The 16,439-nt window shown below is 38.5% G+C and overlaps 1 protein-coding gene across 1 annotated transcript in view; it reads right to left on the bottom strand.

Moving 5' to 3' along the window:
• The window catches only part of INO80D (INO80 complex subunit D), an 81,790-nt gene that overhangs the window by 53,594 nt on the left and 11,757 nt on the right, over window positions 1-16,439 (bottom strand). Inside the window, 4 exon segments of the mRNA XM_043997294.1 lie at window positions 2,732-3,110; window positions 3,112-3,478; window positions 12,919-13,165; window positions 13,272-13,367. Coding sequence (XP_043853229.1) covers window positions 2,732-3,110; window positions 3,112-3,478; window positions 12,919-13,136 — 964 coding nt within the window. The 5' untranslated portion in view covers window positions 13,137-13,165; window positions 13,272-13,367.

Raw genomic sequence — 16,439 nt, 5'->3', positions numbered from 1 at the left:
CAGGCCTGGGAGTCAAGAGTACCTGAGTTCAAATCTGGCCTCAGACATTTAACACTTATTAGCTGTGTGAGCCTGGGTAAGTCACTTAACCCCAATTGCCTAAAACACAAACAACAACAAAAAAAATCAATGATAGTGGGGCAGCTAGGTGGCACAGAGGATAAATCACTGGCCTCGGATTCAGGAGGACCTGAGTTCAAATCCAGCCTCAGACACTTGACACTTAACTAGCTGTGTGACTCTGGGCAAGTCACTTAACACTCATTGCCCAACAAAAACAAAAACAAACAAAAAAATTCAATGATAATAGGAAAAGGGATTTTTTTCTTTAAGTTAAAGATTATCAGCTGCCATGGATTCAAGAAATTTTGTGGAGGTATCAAACTGTGGTGAAAGAAAGATGGTGGTGCCCTTGACAGAAACAATGAAGTTATCCTTAAATTGGATTCATCATAAAGAAGGTGAAAGGACACTTGTTCTCTCAAAGATTATTTTAAATGGCCTTAAATTTTAAGATTAAATTTGCCAAAGCCTTATGACAAACACTTAAATAACTTTTCCCTTAAATTTTTAGTTTATATATACTATCTGAAGTTATATTTATAAAACTATAAATGTATTTCCCATTTTAATAACTTAGCCTTTACATGCTAGTGTACTGTTGGTGGAGATGTGATTTGAAATTATGTCCCAAAAATTACTAAAATACAAATACCATGAACTATACCATGCTGAGCCTCTATTCCAAAGAAATGAAAGAAAAAGGAAAAGGTCCTATATGTTCAAAAATACTCATACCTGCCCTTTTCATACTAGCCAAAAATTGGAGTGTATATTAGAGAACAGACAAAAATTATGGCATTGGAAAATTATTGTGCCATAAGAAATGATGAAATAGTTTTAAAGAAAAGTGAGATCACCCTGAAATGATGCAGAAAAAAGTAACCAAAACTAGGAAAACAATTTATACAAAGATAAAGAAAGAACAACTTTATACTAGCTCTATATTAGCTGGGCAAGTCACTTAACCCCAATTGCCTCAAAAAAAAGCAAAAAACAAAGAAAGAACAACTTTGAAAGACTTTAGAACTGATCGATGCAAAAATAAACCACAAAACAGAAGACTAAAGACAAAACACTCCACTCTAGTCAGAGATGATGAACTTAAAATGCAGAGACGTACATGTTCATGTAGGCTAATGCAAGAATTTGCCTTGCAGAACTATATGTATTTACTATGCATAGCTTATTATGAAAGTGGCTGCCCCAAATGCCTAGGATGCTTCCCCTCCTCATCTCTGTCTTCTGGACTTCTTCAAGTGCCAGATAATATCCCATCTTCCACAAGCCTTTTCTAATCCTCCTTAATGTTAGTGCCTTCCCTTCATTGATTATCTCCAATTTATTTTGAATATGCCTTGTTTGAATATAGTTATTTTTGCATGTTAGCTCCCCCATTAGACTGTGAGCTTCTTGAGAGCCCTGGTTTTGGAGACAGGAAGATCTAAGTTCAAATCCAGCCTCTGACATTTACTGGCCATGTGACTCTGAACAAGTCACTTAACCTGCCTCAGTTTCTTCATCTGTAAAATGGAGATAATAATTGCATTGACCTCCCAGGTTTGCTGTGATGACAGAATGAGGTAATATTTTAAAACGCTTGCAAACAGGGGGGGCGGCTAGGTGGTGCAGTGGATAAAGCACTGGCCTTGGATTCAGGAGTACCCGAGTTCAAATCCAGCCTCAGACACTTGACACTTAACTAGCTTTGTGACCCTGGGCAAGTCACTTAACCCCAATGCCCTGCAAAAATTAAAACAAAAAACAAAAAAAGCAAAAACAAAAACACTTGCAAACATAAAGCACTACACAATCCTTGGTTATTATGAGACAGCTAGATAGTGCAGTGAACTGAGCACTAAACCCAGCTTGGTCATCCTGGGTAAATCATTTCCCCTCTATTTCACCAAGTTTCCTCATCTGTAAACAAACAGAACAATAGAGTACCTGTACTTCTTGGGCTTATTTTTGAAGATGAGAAAATACTTGTAAAGTGCTTTTCAAACCTTCAAGTGTATAGAATTACTCGCTATTATTACCTTGGGCCTCTTTATTTTGTAGCCCCAGCACTTAGCCCATAATAGGAGTTTAATAAATGTTTGCTGAACTGACTTATTTTTCATTTTGTTGTTGTTGCTGTCCAAATGACAGAAGAATAGGAATGGGAGAGACTGTTTAGCTCTCACCTCACACTTTATAATCAGTTAATCTATGCAACATTCTAACAAAAGACATGTCTACACAAAGATGAAACAACTCCAGAGGTCAAAAGCAATGATGAGAAGACCAGAAATATAGATGTCCCTACAACACTGGGTCCTATCACTGTCCCAAGCCAACATTTACTGGAAAAGGGCTTTAAATGGAGGTATGGGGGGGCGGCTAGGTGGCGCAGTGGATAAAGCACCGGCCCTGGATTCAGAAGTACCTGAGTTCAAATCCGGCCTCAGACACTTGACACTTACTAGCTGTGTGACCCTGGGCAAGTCACTTAACCCCCATTGCCCTGCAAAAAAAAAAAAAAATATGGAGGTATGAGGTATACCACTCTCACAAGACATTTTACCTCCATTCTGTATGTGAGGGCAAAAGACCTAGATAAAGGCCTCACACAACAGCGCACACTTTGTTTCTGTCATTCCTAGAGTCAAGTTTTAGACTGTCAACTTACCTAAATGGGGAAACAGATCTGTGTCCAGCTGCTGTCTCCGAGTGCACAGTTTCACCAGTCTCTGCAGCCGACTCATGCAGGCTGAGTGTGGAGAAAAGGCTGTGGCTTTCATGAGGACCCGGTCAGTCCTGGGTGGGTCCACAGCAGGAGCCCTACCGGATGGCAGGAGAGGCAGAGGGTCTCTTCTGGACAACTGCCGTGCTTGTGCTATAGTGTGTGTGGTGGGCGCCACTCCCTGCATTGGTAGGCTGGTGTTCTGAGGTGGAGGGGACTTGCAGACTAAACCCTGCGGCAGCCCTGGAGGCTTTGAAGAAGTGGATAAAGGTGGCAGATGGGCGTGTTGCTGCAGAGGCTGCTGCTGCAAAGGTGCAGGAGGGGGGGCTAAAGTGCTCTTGGCGGACTTTTAAAATCTCTGTCTCTCTCTGGCGTTGCCGATTCTGGGCCAACTTACTCTGCAACTTCTTCCTCACAGTTGCCCCTTTCTTCAGGTCATCATCTTCCTCATTGAAAGCAAATGGATCTTCCAACTCTGTCTCCAAATAATGGAGAGGGACCCTTGCCCCTGGTGGTGACAGGGACATTCCATCAAGTCCATTGGGCATCTTCAAGGCCAGCGTGGGCACCGTCAGGCTGAAGGCCATGGTATCCATTTGGTGCCTGGCCTTCACCTCCTCTATTGGATCATTCTTTTTCTTCCTCTCTTTTTTCGGTATAAAGCCAAGTACCTGCAAATGGCTGTTGCAGTACCTTTAAAAAAAATACATACAAAATAAGTTCTGGATTTCCTTTGACTTAATGGGAAAGCTACACAAGGTAAATATAGTTAAATTAAGGCCCCCAAAACCATTTGGCTACTTTAAAAATGGTTGTTATTAGTTAAAATCCACATTGAAATCAGGATTCTTACACATAAGCTTATCAGTTAATATTAATTAACAGGATTGATTAAGCCAAAATGGTCTTAAAAAAAAAAAAAAGACCCAAACAACAAAATGTTCTTTCCACTTTATTCATTTATCTCAGACATTTCAAGGTGATAGCTACACTTGGAGGCCTGAAAGAGAACAGAGGGAAGTAGTATCTTCACTTTAGAAGGGGTTTCTATGCTGTATTGCTATGTAGTAGTCTCCAGCAAAAGAGTCAAATGGAACATGGCTATCTAAGAGCACAGGCTTCTTCCTCCTTATTTATTTTACCTCACTGGGAGGACAATAGGTAGAGCAGGTAAGCCTTTCATTCTACATAAAAGACTGTACTTCTCAACAATGTTTTACAAAGTTCTCTTTAAAGATAAGGATAATAGTAATACAAGTATTCCATAAATATTTTAATGGAATTTATGAAAGCCATAAGCGCTATGTCTGATAGGTCTGTATATAGATACATGGAAGCAAAATAATCCATTTAAGGGATGTTTGCAGTATGGTATGCTTACATTATAGAGAAGGGTGTGTATACATATCACCTTTATTCTTCTATTGTCAATTATAAACCTACTTATTTCAATTAATGTCTCTTTAGTCTGTTACTGTCATTAGTGCCTTTTAAGTTAAGAGATAATGAATTTGGGCATATGTGATTATATAAGAAAATCCCAGCAGGAAGCAATTTTTACAAAATAATTCCTAGCAAAGACAGGAAAAGAAAATGGACAAGTCTTACAGAAATTAATAGTTGTCTTTCAAAGCAGACCCAGAAACAAGAATCTAACTTGAATACGTTTAGGCTTAAGCACCACTGGCCTGCAGCACACCTGATAAGGACCAACTAAAGAATATGTAAAACTTCATAAACCGAAAATTTTAATCTCACTTTTTTAAAAGTGAATTTAGAATAATTTCATTACTTTTACTTAGGCTTCAAATCAATCTGCTCTCTTCACTTGAATAGGTCCCTTTTGCTAATTTACATATTAATTGTCCCAACAAACGACCCTAAATTTTGTTTTGTATTAATGTAATAGAGTCCATGAATAGAAACCCCCCCATCCTTACCATAATTAATACTTTAAAAAAAAAAAAAAGAAGGGGCAGCTAGGGTGGCCCAGTGGATAAAGCCTTGGCCCTGGATTCAGGAGGACCTGAGTTCAAATCCGGCCTCAGACACTTGACATTTACTAGCTGTGTGACCCTGGGCAAGTCACTTAACCCTCATTGCCCCCCCACAAAGAATTAATTAACAATTCTGTTAATCTCTCATATAATTTTCCTATATACTTAACTATAGTGAGCTTCTAAAAAAGCTATATATAGCCTTTTTTGTGTCATGGATCCCTCTTGGCAGTCTGGGTAAAAAAATGGACCCCTTTCAGAATATTGTTTTTAAATTCATAAAAAATGTGGGATAACAACAGAAACAATTGCACTGAAATACAGTCATCAAAATATATTTTTTAAAAGTCTATGTATGGAAAAAGTCTATGTATGGGACAGCTAGGTGGCACAGTGGATAAAGCACCAGCCCTGGAGTCATGAGGATCTGAGTTCAAATCTGACTTCAGACACTTGACACTTACTAGCTGTGTGACCCTGGCAAGTCACTTAACCCCAGTTGCCTCACAGAAAAAAAAATAAGTCTATATATGAACCCCAGGTAAAAACCTCCTGTTTTAAAATGATATATGAAAATACTGATTTCTAGTCTGTGTGTACAGAGCATGAAAATGGATAGAGGCAGCCATGGAAACTGGAAAACCTGGGTTCAAGCCCACCCTCTGACTTATCCTAGGCTAGTCATTTAATTTTTCAGTGCCTCAGCTAACTTTCTAAGTTTATAAGTCACAGAGCAGTTGTAGAGCTTCATCGGTAGGGAGTTTCCTCACTCACAGTTCTATATGCTTATGAAATAAAAGTCCAGACCCCTCCCTTCTAAATGTATAAATCTATACAACTTCTGTGGGAATATAAATAGGAAATTCATTATCAATTAAAATAGTTTGGCTTTTTCCTCCATCTTGGAGCCTTGGAGGTCTCCTGGAAACAGGACTTCTAGAACAGCAAAATGTCTGGAAAACTGTGGTCCAAGGCCATTTTTGCAGGCTACAAGCAAGGCCTGCGAACCAGAGGGAACATACAGCTCTTTCGAAAACTGAAGGAAGGGGCAGCTAGGTGGTGCAGTGGATAGAGCACCGGCCCTGGAGTCAGGAGTACCTGAGTTCAAATCCGGCCTTACTCAAACACTTAACACTTAGTAGCTGTGTGACCCTGGGCAAGTCACTTAACCCCATTGCCTCACTAAAAAAAAAAAGAAAAGAAAATTGAAGGAGTCTATGCTCGGGATGAAACTGAATTCTATTTGGGCAAGAGATGTGCTTATGTATACCAGGCAAAAAACAACAATGACTCCTGGTGGGAAACCCAATTGAACAAGAGTGATCTGGGGGAAAGTTACTCAGGCTCATGCTAATAGTAGAATTGTTCAGGACAAGTTCAGAAGAAATCTTCCTACCAAGGCCATTGGACACAGGATCCAAGTGATGCTGCATCCCTCAAGGATCCAGAATATGAAAATTGATTGAATAAAATTACACATTTTTTTGCAAATGTATATGTTGTTTTGAATGCCTTTTCCCTATTCAAGATCTATTTGTTGGTGGTTTTTTAAAATAGTGGCCAACTCTTTTCAAGGATCACAGATTTAAAATTGAAGGGGAACATGGAGGTTAAGAGAGAATGTAAGCCCCTTTCGGGCAGGCACTTTTGCTTTTGCCTTTGTATTCCCTGCCCCCGATACAATGCTCAGGGCACACAGAAGACACCTAATAAAGGCACGTTGATTGATCTTTGTCCAGGGATTCTTTTTTTTTTTTTTGGTGAGGCGATTGGGGTTGTGACTTGCCCAGGGTCACACAGCTAGTTAAGTATCAAGTGTCTGAGGTTGGATTTGAACTCAGGTCCTCCTGACTCCAGGGCCAGTGCTTTATCCACTGCACCACCTAGCTGCCCAGTTTATAGATATAGATATAGATAGATTGCATGTATTGCTACTAACCTATCATTTTTTTTTTTTTAGTGAGGTGGTTGGGGTTAAGTGACTTGCCCAGGGTCACACAGCTAGTAAGTGTTAAGTGTCTCAGGCCGGATTTGAACTCGGGGACTCCTGACTCCAGGGCCGGTGCTCTATCCACTGCGCCATCTAGCTGCCCCCATTTTTTTTTAATTTATCATTTTTGGTAATCTTTGGCAAGAAATTCCCACATTGCTTTGAATATTCAAGAACTGACTGTGACATCACTGAAAATTTAATACAAAATTAAGGCAAGTTTTAAAAAGGTTACCTGTTAACATAATTATTAAAAGAAAAATCCTTTGGCAAAAACCATAGGTTACTGAGGGACAATCTGTTTATCATTTGTCTCTCCCCATTAGACTTGAAGTTCCCTGAGAGCAGTTCCTGTTTTGCCTTTCTTGTTATCCTCAGCATTGTGCATGGCACAAAGCAAGTACAAAAAATACAATTCGCTCCCTAAGCACCCTGGTCCTTCCCCTAAGTATGCCATTCCGTCTGTTTCAGCAAGGGAGAAGAGCATCTTGAGGCAGAACCTGTAACACATTTGGCCAAACTGTAAGCCAAATATTAAGAAGTTTCCTGGACATCCCACTCACCAAAATGATCCTGTGAATTATTGTCCTTAGTCATCTGGTTTTCAAAAAAAAAAAATCCTATAAAACAATCTTAAAATATTTATCCCAACTATCCAAGGAGAACTTTATCATGAATACTAATAAATCTGTGGGTTTTTTTAAATTACCTCTAGAATAGGCAAACAGGCATCTAGCCTGGCAGCCAAGTATAACAGCTGCAAACAGGTTCAGGCATGATACTAAATATGAAGGTCTAGACTGCTTCAGGTTATTTTAAAACATTAGCCTTCTCCCAAGTTCTTGTCTCACCAATTAGAAATAACTTTGATTTAGATTTTTTTAGGATTTGAAAAACAACAGACTCTAATGACATAAGTCAATACAGAAAAAAGAGAATATAATGAATATTGGGTTTGTGAGTCCTAGCTTGTAAAGATATCTAAATTAGTAGTTAATCACAGTGCATATTAATAGTTCTAAGGAGGAATTAACAGTCTATCCATCATTTATCTTTGCCCTTAAAAAAAAAATTTCATGTCCTACTTCAGAACTGTGAGGTTTAAAATCTAAATTGTGTGATTGCCTTAAATTGGAAGCTTTTTTTAGGGGGCAGCTAGGTGGCACAGTGGATTAAAGCACCGGCCCTGGATTCAGGAGGGCCTGAGTTCAAGTCTGGCTTCAAACACCTGACACTTACCTAGTTGTGTGACCCTGGGCAAAGTCACTTAACTCCCACTGTCCCGTGCCAAAAAAAAAAAAAATTGGAAGCTTTAGCACCAGTCTTTGGGTGTTAACATTTATTAAATCATACAGATATTCATATGGAGTTCAGAAAGTTAAGAAAAGGCCTATCTAGCCTAGAGTTCCAGCCTGGTCTGATTCTTCCTCAAGTCCTCCACCATGAGCCTGCCTCAATCACGAACGCTCCCAGCAAACTGATTGTGGAAGCTTTTTATAGGTCCAGAGCATGTACGGTCCTTCCACACCTGCTTCAAGCTGTCATCTAAATCCATTGGTCACTGGACTAGAAGGTGATCTTGAGTTAAGTCAAAGTCTAGATTCTGAGAACAATACCTTCTTAAGGGCTAGCCAGGTGTGCTTACAATCTAGTTCATTTTGAAGTAGGCTAATCAGCAGTCAATCACTCTCACTTAATTCACTCAGTTTTAGATTAATCTCCAGGCGGGTCTCTGAGTATCTGTAAATCCTCACTATTTTATACACATTCCCCCTCCCCTTTGTTTCCTCAAGAAACATGGGGTATGTCCTTGATGAAACAATAAAAAATAATTAAGTCTTTGGAAGTCTTTTTTCAGATGATTCTTGGGATGTCCTCTGGGTGTAGTCATAGAATGGAAGTCTTTTCAGGGGGGCAGCTATGTGGCACAGTGGATAGAGCACCAGCCCTGGATTCAGGAGGACCTGAGTTCAAATCTGGTGACACTTAACACTTACTAGCTGTGTGACCCTGGGCAAGTCACTTAACCCTCATTGCCCAAACAAACAAAAAAAATAAGTCTTTTCAGGGGTTGATGTGTGGATGCTGGTAATCAGCCAGGAAAATTTCCTACAAAATTGAGCTTAACACAACTTTAATCAAGTTTTGTCAATAAATAATCAAATCAAGCAATGAGAGTTCTCAAAAACATATCTAAGGGAATTCAGAATCTTAGTTGTTACACATGAAACATATAATAAAACAAAAACTGAAAAATTCTCTTAAAACTTAATATTACTACACTGCTCCCCCCTGTGGAGAATAAATTGAGAAGACAATTGTGATATTAAGAAATGAATTTTGGGGGGCAGCTAGGTGGCACAGTGGATAAAGCGCCAGCCCTGGAGTCAGGAGTACCTGAGTTCAAATCTGGCCTCAGACACTTAACACTTACTAGCTGTGTGACCCTGGGCAAGTCACTTAACCCCAATTGCCTCACTAAAAAAAAAAAAAAATTTAAATCTTTGTTTCATTACTTTTTATATCATCTGCCCGATTATCCTCATGCCATTATGAGAAATGATGGGATATGAGCATTCCCACACTTGAGCAATATATACTGCCCATACAGTATGCCAGGCTTAAAATAGGTAGATGGGATATACATCCATGCCAGCCGAACATATTGGAGGGAAACTGAGTCAGGCTTAATCAGATGCATGGGATTAAGACATCCATGGCATCAGGCAAATTGGACGGGGAATAGAAGGCAGGCATGGAATGAGATGGGTGGGATAAAAACTTCCAGCCATCTGTGCAATATTGTGGGGAAATGGAGCCAAAAGAAGCCAACCTCAGCTTTTGCCAATAGCCATTCTCTGGGCCTTTCACAAGTCAGTGCAGTAACATTTTAATATCTTGCTGTCTACTTCTGCATTTCTGCAAAAGATGTCCTTGTCTATGGCAGTAGGAGATTCTTGAAATATGATGACGATAAAGTTTCTCTTGTTTTTCTTCAACACTTTATTTTCTCTGTTGTTCTTTTTATAAGACCAATGCTTTATAAAGTTATTAGTTAAAGACGAAATCAGGTAAAGATAAATCAAAATAGAAAATCCACAAAAAGGAAACGTTAACATGATCTTATCCCCTTTTTGTCTGATTAACCAGACTAAAGTTAGAGAAAAGCAGATACTTAGGGACTTAGCAAGTAGAAGAAACCCAATTGAAAATTTAAAGTAAGAGGCACATACAATCAATGAAAATAGGAGAAACTTACAAATATAAAATTTCTTACCCAACGTGAAGATCAGAAGGTTGAGGGATTCAGTAGTCCCTTCATGGTTGCCAAACTGTGAGGTTTAAAATCTAAATTGTGTGATCGCCTTAAATTGGAAGATTTAGCACCAGTCTTTGGGCATTAAACATTTATTAAAGCATACAGATATTCACATGGAGTCCAGAAAGTTAAGAAAAGGCCTATCTAGGGGCGGCTAGGTGGCACAGTGGATAGAGCGCCGGCCCTGGAGTCAGGAGGACCTGAGTTCAAATCCGGCCTCAGACACTTAACACTTACTAGCTGTATGACCCTGGGCAAGTCACTTAACCCCAATTGCTGCACTAAAAAAAAAAAAAATCAAGAAAGAAAAGGCCTATGTAGCCTAGAGTTCCAGCCTGGTCTGATTCTTCCTCAAGTCCTCCACCATGAGCCTGCCTCAATCACGAACTCCACAGCAAACTGACTGTGGAAGCTTTTTATAGTCCAGAGCATGTACGGTCCTTCCACACTGCTTCAAGCTGTCATCTAAATCCATTGGTCACTGGACTAGAAGGTGATCTTGAGTTAAGTCCAAAGTCTAGATTCTGAGAACAATACCTTCTTAAGGGCTAGCCAGGTGTGCTTACAATCTAGTTCATTTTGAAGTAGGCTAATCAGCAGTCAATCACTCTCACTTAATTCACTCAGTTTAGATTAATCTCCAGGTGGGTCTTTGAGTATCTGCTAAATCCCATTATTTTATCAGAGAACTAAAAAGTGAGGGGAAAGAGTCCGTCTAGGATATCTGTACTGGTGTGGGAAAGTTCTGATTCCACTCTCATTTTAATTTGTCCTCTTAGTTTCCACTAACAGGAGAAGGGGTTTTTAAGGTGCCAGTGATTCGCAGTTTTCCATATTGATCCGCCCAGGCCAGCACCCTGGAGAGGACACTCCAGCTACTCCTCATGGGGTAGATACAACATGGGATGTGGCAGTTACCAGTTATAAGCTACTCAGGAGCTGTGGCTCCCATATCAGACTGCACAGCCACACTGTGTGGCCTGTGGCTCTTCAAGGTGCTAATCCATGGTTGTCTGAGACTGGTAGAGGCCTACTACTACTAACTCTGGTAATAATACTATGTCTTTAGTATTGGCCTTTAGGAAAATATCCAAGATTGGCAAATGCGTCAATACTGAACTAAATTTAAAGACAAAATTATATAGATATTAAAAAATACTACTTAAGGCAATGAATTAATTTATGTTCATCCATCATCTTCAAATAAAGAGTAATGAGAAATTGTAATTTTCAGACTACTTATTAATCTATAAAACCAAATTCTGGCATGCACATTTGCTCCAAAGTATGCGTCCTTTTTTTAATCTAGGATTAAACTTTTATTTCTTCCCTCAATGAGCAGCTGTCTGTAACTTTCAGGGATTGTAATTTGAAGCCCCAAGTGCTAATTAGTAATTCTAAGGGAGTACTCCAAAATCACTATATTATACCATACTCATTTTAGTATGATCTCATTTTATACAAATTATTTATTTCACACATTAAGTGTAAATTATAGGGCTGGTTGCTCACCAGAACAACTTTTATACTCCATTCAAACAGAGAGGTGAATATTGAGTGTCAGTTTTTTTGTTTTGTTTTGTTTTGGTTTTTTGGTGAGGCAATGAGGGTTAAGTGACTTGCTGAGGGTCGCACAGCTAGTACGTGTCAAGTGTCTGAGGCCAGATTTGAACTCAAATCCTCCTGAATCCAGGGCTGGTGCTTTATCCACTGCGCCACCTAGCTGCCCCCGAGTGTCATTTTACCCCAATGGAAATATATGAGAAAAATCAAAACCCAAATTGTAATTTTAAGTTATTTATATAAAAACAGTATAACCAGTTTTTTAAGGGATAGTTAGAATTGTTGAAAATATGCAGCATTTGCTCTACTGTATAATTCTCTATATGAGTGAATAAAGTAATCAATAGCATGTACATTGCTCTTTGGAGATAAGAGGAAACCATGAAAAGTAGCCTATAAAAAAGTATGAATTCTCTTAAGAATATGGAAGATGTGTGACCAGCAACAGATCGTCTCTTTCAATGAATGTGTACATTTTATTTTAAAACATATTACCATAACAATGTTTTCTTAGAATTTGCTTAGGCACCATTTTTCAGTTTATATCTTAGATCCACCTTAGATGTACAAGCATAGTTTCGTGTTCTGTAAGCATACTACATACTGCACTTTTTAATACCAAACTTAATGTCACAAAAAAGGCTGAAAAATCATTTCTAAGAACACAAAACCTGGATAATATGTTTAAAGGAACAGATTAAAGGCATAATTCTATGATATGTCTGGTCTTTCCTTTTTTAAAGAAATGTATGCCTATACATCCTACCATCTTCTAGCCAAGGATGTAAAAATCCTTGAAAAATATTAGATTTAGTAATAATATTTCCTGCACCTAAGTGTTTTCTATTACTTTCTTCATTTAAATAACTAATAAACTTAAAGAAGAGCTTTTCAAGGCTTTGATAAGCTATATAAATAGTAGCATTGACTTCTAAGTAGCAAACTTTGTGAAAAAAAAGTTTAATAGTAATTCTAGATTGCCTACAAAATTAAGGGGGGAAAAACCCAACAAGCTTGAAAACACTTTACTGGAACACTCCTTTTAAAAATAATTTCCCTCTCCCTGAAAATTTTGGCATTCACATATTTAAATGGGGGAAGGGGCAGTGCAGATGGTAATATTCCCAATTCTTATACACAAGTTCTCTTGCATATCCCAAATACCCAAAGGAGTAAAAACACAACACATACCAAAAATAAATAACAAAAACAAAGCCAAATCACAATTCATACTAATTACATTCACACGCTCAATAACTCTTACCTGCGATCCTCAGATTTGGGGATGGGGTTCGTGCAGCGCTGGCTGTTATACTTGGCCACATATTCACATTGCTTGAAGGGGGCAGTCTTGTCCTCCAGAACGTGTCTGATACAGAAAGCGTAGCCGTTGAGCCGCCGCTGCTTGCACAGTTTGGGGCTATATGAGCACAAGGGCTTATTGTCAACCTCAGAGAAGTGTATGTGTTTCCCTTCATACATCACGTGACTCTATTCCTTGTGAACATCAGCTAAAAGATAGTCCAAAAAAGAATCAATATGTAATAAAAAATGTGTCCAAATGTATAAAATTTAAATTTTACATTTCATTGGAGGGTTCTGGCCATAAAGCCATACCTGATTTTAAATCTTCTGTACCATATCAATGCTAAGAAAGAGCCCCAAGGACACCACTATCCTGGAATGCTGCAGATTCAAGATGAAGCAGATTGTCTATGAAAATATCAAAAGACCTAGTTAACAACTTGAAATAAACAGAACTACACCACTTATTTACAAAGGTGACTTCTTCGATATAATCTAGCATCTTAACTAAGAGAGTTTAATTCCCACTAAGAACCAAAAGGCATATTACAAAACTTAGAAATTATTCCCAGAAACCAAATTTAATCATTTGCATTCAAGTTAAACCTTGCAAATACCCCAAGACAGAACTTTTCCATAAATGAAGGATATTATCACTGGTTACTAGTGTCATATCCTCTACCTTGCTCAGACCCTAAACTCCCTTTAATTTTATATGCAAAAGGAATTAGCCCCAACACTAAAAGTATTCATGAGTAATTCATTTTTGGGTCAATTTGTAAAACCAATGGCAAGCCAGTTAAATTGTTTTTTTCTTTGGAATGTTCAAATAGCTAATTCAATACAATAATAAAATATCTTGCTTTGTGATTTACAAAGCACTTTCTTCATAACTGTCCTGTAAGGCAGGCAGATAAAATGGTGTTTTATACACATAATCTCATTTGATCCTTACAGCAGCCTAAGGTAGGCAGTTACATAATATTATTTCCATTTTGCAGGTGGGAAAACTAAGGTACAAAGTGATTGATTTGCTCAAGGTAACACCCCTCATTATCTGCCTCAGGTCATCTGCTTCCAGATAAAGGAAGAGCTCTTTCCCCTATACCAAGATGTAGCAAAAGTTCCTTTCTCCATGAAATACCCCATCCTTCTTAAGTAATTTTTTATTTGTTTTCTATTCCCACGGAGACTGTAAATTCCTAGAAGATAAAATTCAGGCTCCCACTCTTTGGGTAACACCATTTTGTTTAACCCAGTAGGCCCTTTATAAATGTTACTACTAAAAACAGTATTATATTAGTAATTTTTTTCTTCCTCTTTTTTCCAGAGAAATTTCCAAAACTTACCTCTACATTTACCATGTCTACAGGTACTAGTGATATTTTCTAATGCTAGACAATAGTAACTATAATGAACCAATCATGGACTGTTAGAGCTGTAACAGATATTAAAGATCATCTATTAAACATTCATTTTATAGCTGAAGATACTGAAGCTGAGAGAAGTAAGTGACACGGGGCAGCTAGGTGGCACAGTGGTTAGAGCACCAGCCCTGGAGTCAGGAGGACCTGAGTTCAAATCCAGCCTCAGACACCTGACACTTACTAGCTGTGTGACCCTGGGCAAGTCACTTAACCCCAATTGCCTCACACACACAAAAAAAAGAACTGACATGCTCACAGACACTAGGTCAGCCAGCAGCATAATTTAATTTCAAGAAATGAAATACTCCCTCTTATTCAACTGGATAGGAAATGACTAGAACCACTGAATGATAATACAAGGATAAATACAGGTTTTCCTTCATACTGCCAACTAGCTGTGAGTAGAAAATAAGTGTAGTGTAGGAAGGGGAATATTTAAAGAATCATTTCTTGAATCAACTAAGTTCTCAGTGTAGTCTGAGGTTCCCTAGGGATCCCCTACTCTTTTCAGGGGATTGTTGTTGTTCAGTCATTTTTTTAGTCATGTCCTACTGTTTATGACCCCATTTTTTATTGGCAAAAATACTGGAATGGTTTGCCATTCCCTTCTCCAGCTCATTTTACAGATTAGGAACTGAGGGAAATGGGGTTAAGTGACTTGCCCTGGGTCACAAAGCTAGGAAGTGTCTGAGGCCAGATTTGAACTCGGGAAGATGAGTATTCCTGATTCCACCACCCAGCAGCCCTTTGAAGGGGTACAAAAGGTCAAAACTATTTTCATAACAAAAATAAAAGTATCTTGATTTCTAATAGAGAAAGTATTGATAGCTATAATCCATGTAAACAAAAGTGCCTTGAAATCCTCAATAATTTTTAAGTGTATAGGAGTCCTAAGACCAAAAAGTTTGAGAAGTATTGAACTAGAGAAAATCCAAAGATTCTTTTCTCAAGTTTCAAGATTTCTCAAGTAAATCCTTAAATGAAGAAAAAGATAAAAGTTTCATTTTTTAAAGTGGATTTTTTTCCTTCCCAAACAATAATGCTAGTTGACTAAGACTAAGATTCTTTGCTTCTTCCAAAAAAGCATCCATTTCAAGTTGTATCCTTAAAAAGTGACTAGTTACCCAATTAGTTATTTCCTACTGTAAATACCTGTGCACTGAAAAAAAAAAAAATAACCCATAAGTAGAAGAATTGGATTCATGTCTCCATAGCCTACTTGTTGTTCCTCGGCAGATTCAGAACTTAAGTGTAATTAGAAATTTAAGTTTAGATAAGAGATCTTTTCTATTTGGTACAGAATAGGGAAATACCTGAAGTGCAATCACAATTCACAAACTATCCACTGAAAACACCTCCTGAGATATATATAGGTATGTAATATATAAAATACAGGTTCCCCCCCACCCACTGGAATTGGAACCAGCTAGATAAGCATAACTACAAAGCATATTCATGAAGTCAGTCTAATTCAGCAAGCATTTATGAAGTTCCCGATACATTGAGAGATCAGTGCTGGGTGATTGGGGTGTGGGGTGAAATGCATTTCCTGGCCTCAAATTTACTATCTACAGAGGGATATAACATATATACAAGAAATGCAATAAGAAACTATCGTGACTTCTTCCATTCCCAAATTACACAAAAATCCAGCCAGTGTCCCTCCAGCAAAGCCAGAGCTAGTTCAGCTAACCCTTCAGCAAGCCCAGAGACAATGGAGACTGTACAGACTGTAAAGCTAGCTGAGGGCTCCACTAAGCCCCAGGATGATCAGAAAACCCCCGGGCATAGGGGCTCAGAGGTCCCTAACACTCTATACTGAGATACTAGAGAAGGACCAGAATATTATTTGAACCCTCAAATAATCCAGGAAGGCAAATCCTGGAAGGTGGAGGTCAGTACAGAGACCCAGGTGACTCAGAGCATCCAGAAAAAAGTAGTTCAAGTACCATGGAACTATAGGGAGGTTCACAAAAGACCTGGCAGCTTCTGATAAAAACCAGAGATCCTGGAATACAGTATTTTGAGAGGTAAAAGATAAAGGTATACAACC

The sequence above is a fragment of the Dromiciops gliroides genome, chromosome 3 (assembly GCF_019393635.1).
Source record: "Dromiciops gliroides isolate mDroGli1 chromosome 3, mDroGli1.pri, whole genome shotgun sequence".
Lineage (NCBI taxonomy): Eukaryota > Metazoa > Chordata > Mammalia > Microbiotheria > Microbiotheriidae > Dromiciops > Dromiciops gliroides.
The sequence above is the reverse complement of the archived record's forward strand: the minus strand, read 5'-3'. Positions and strand labels throughout refer to the sequence as shown.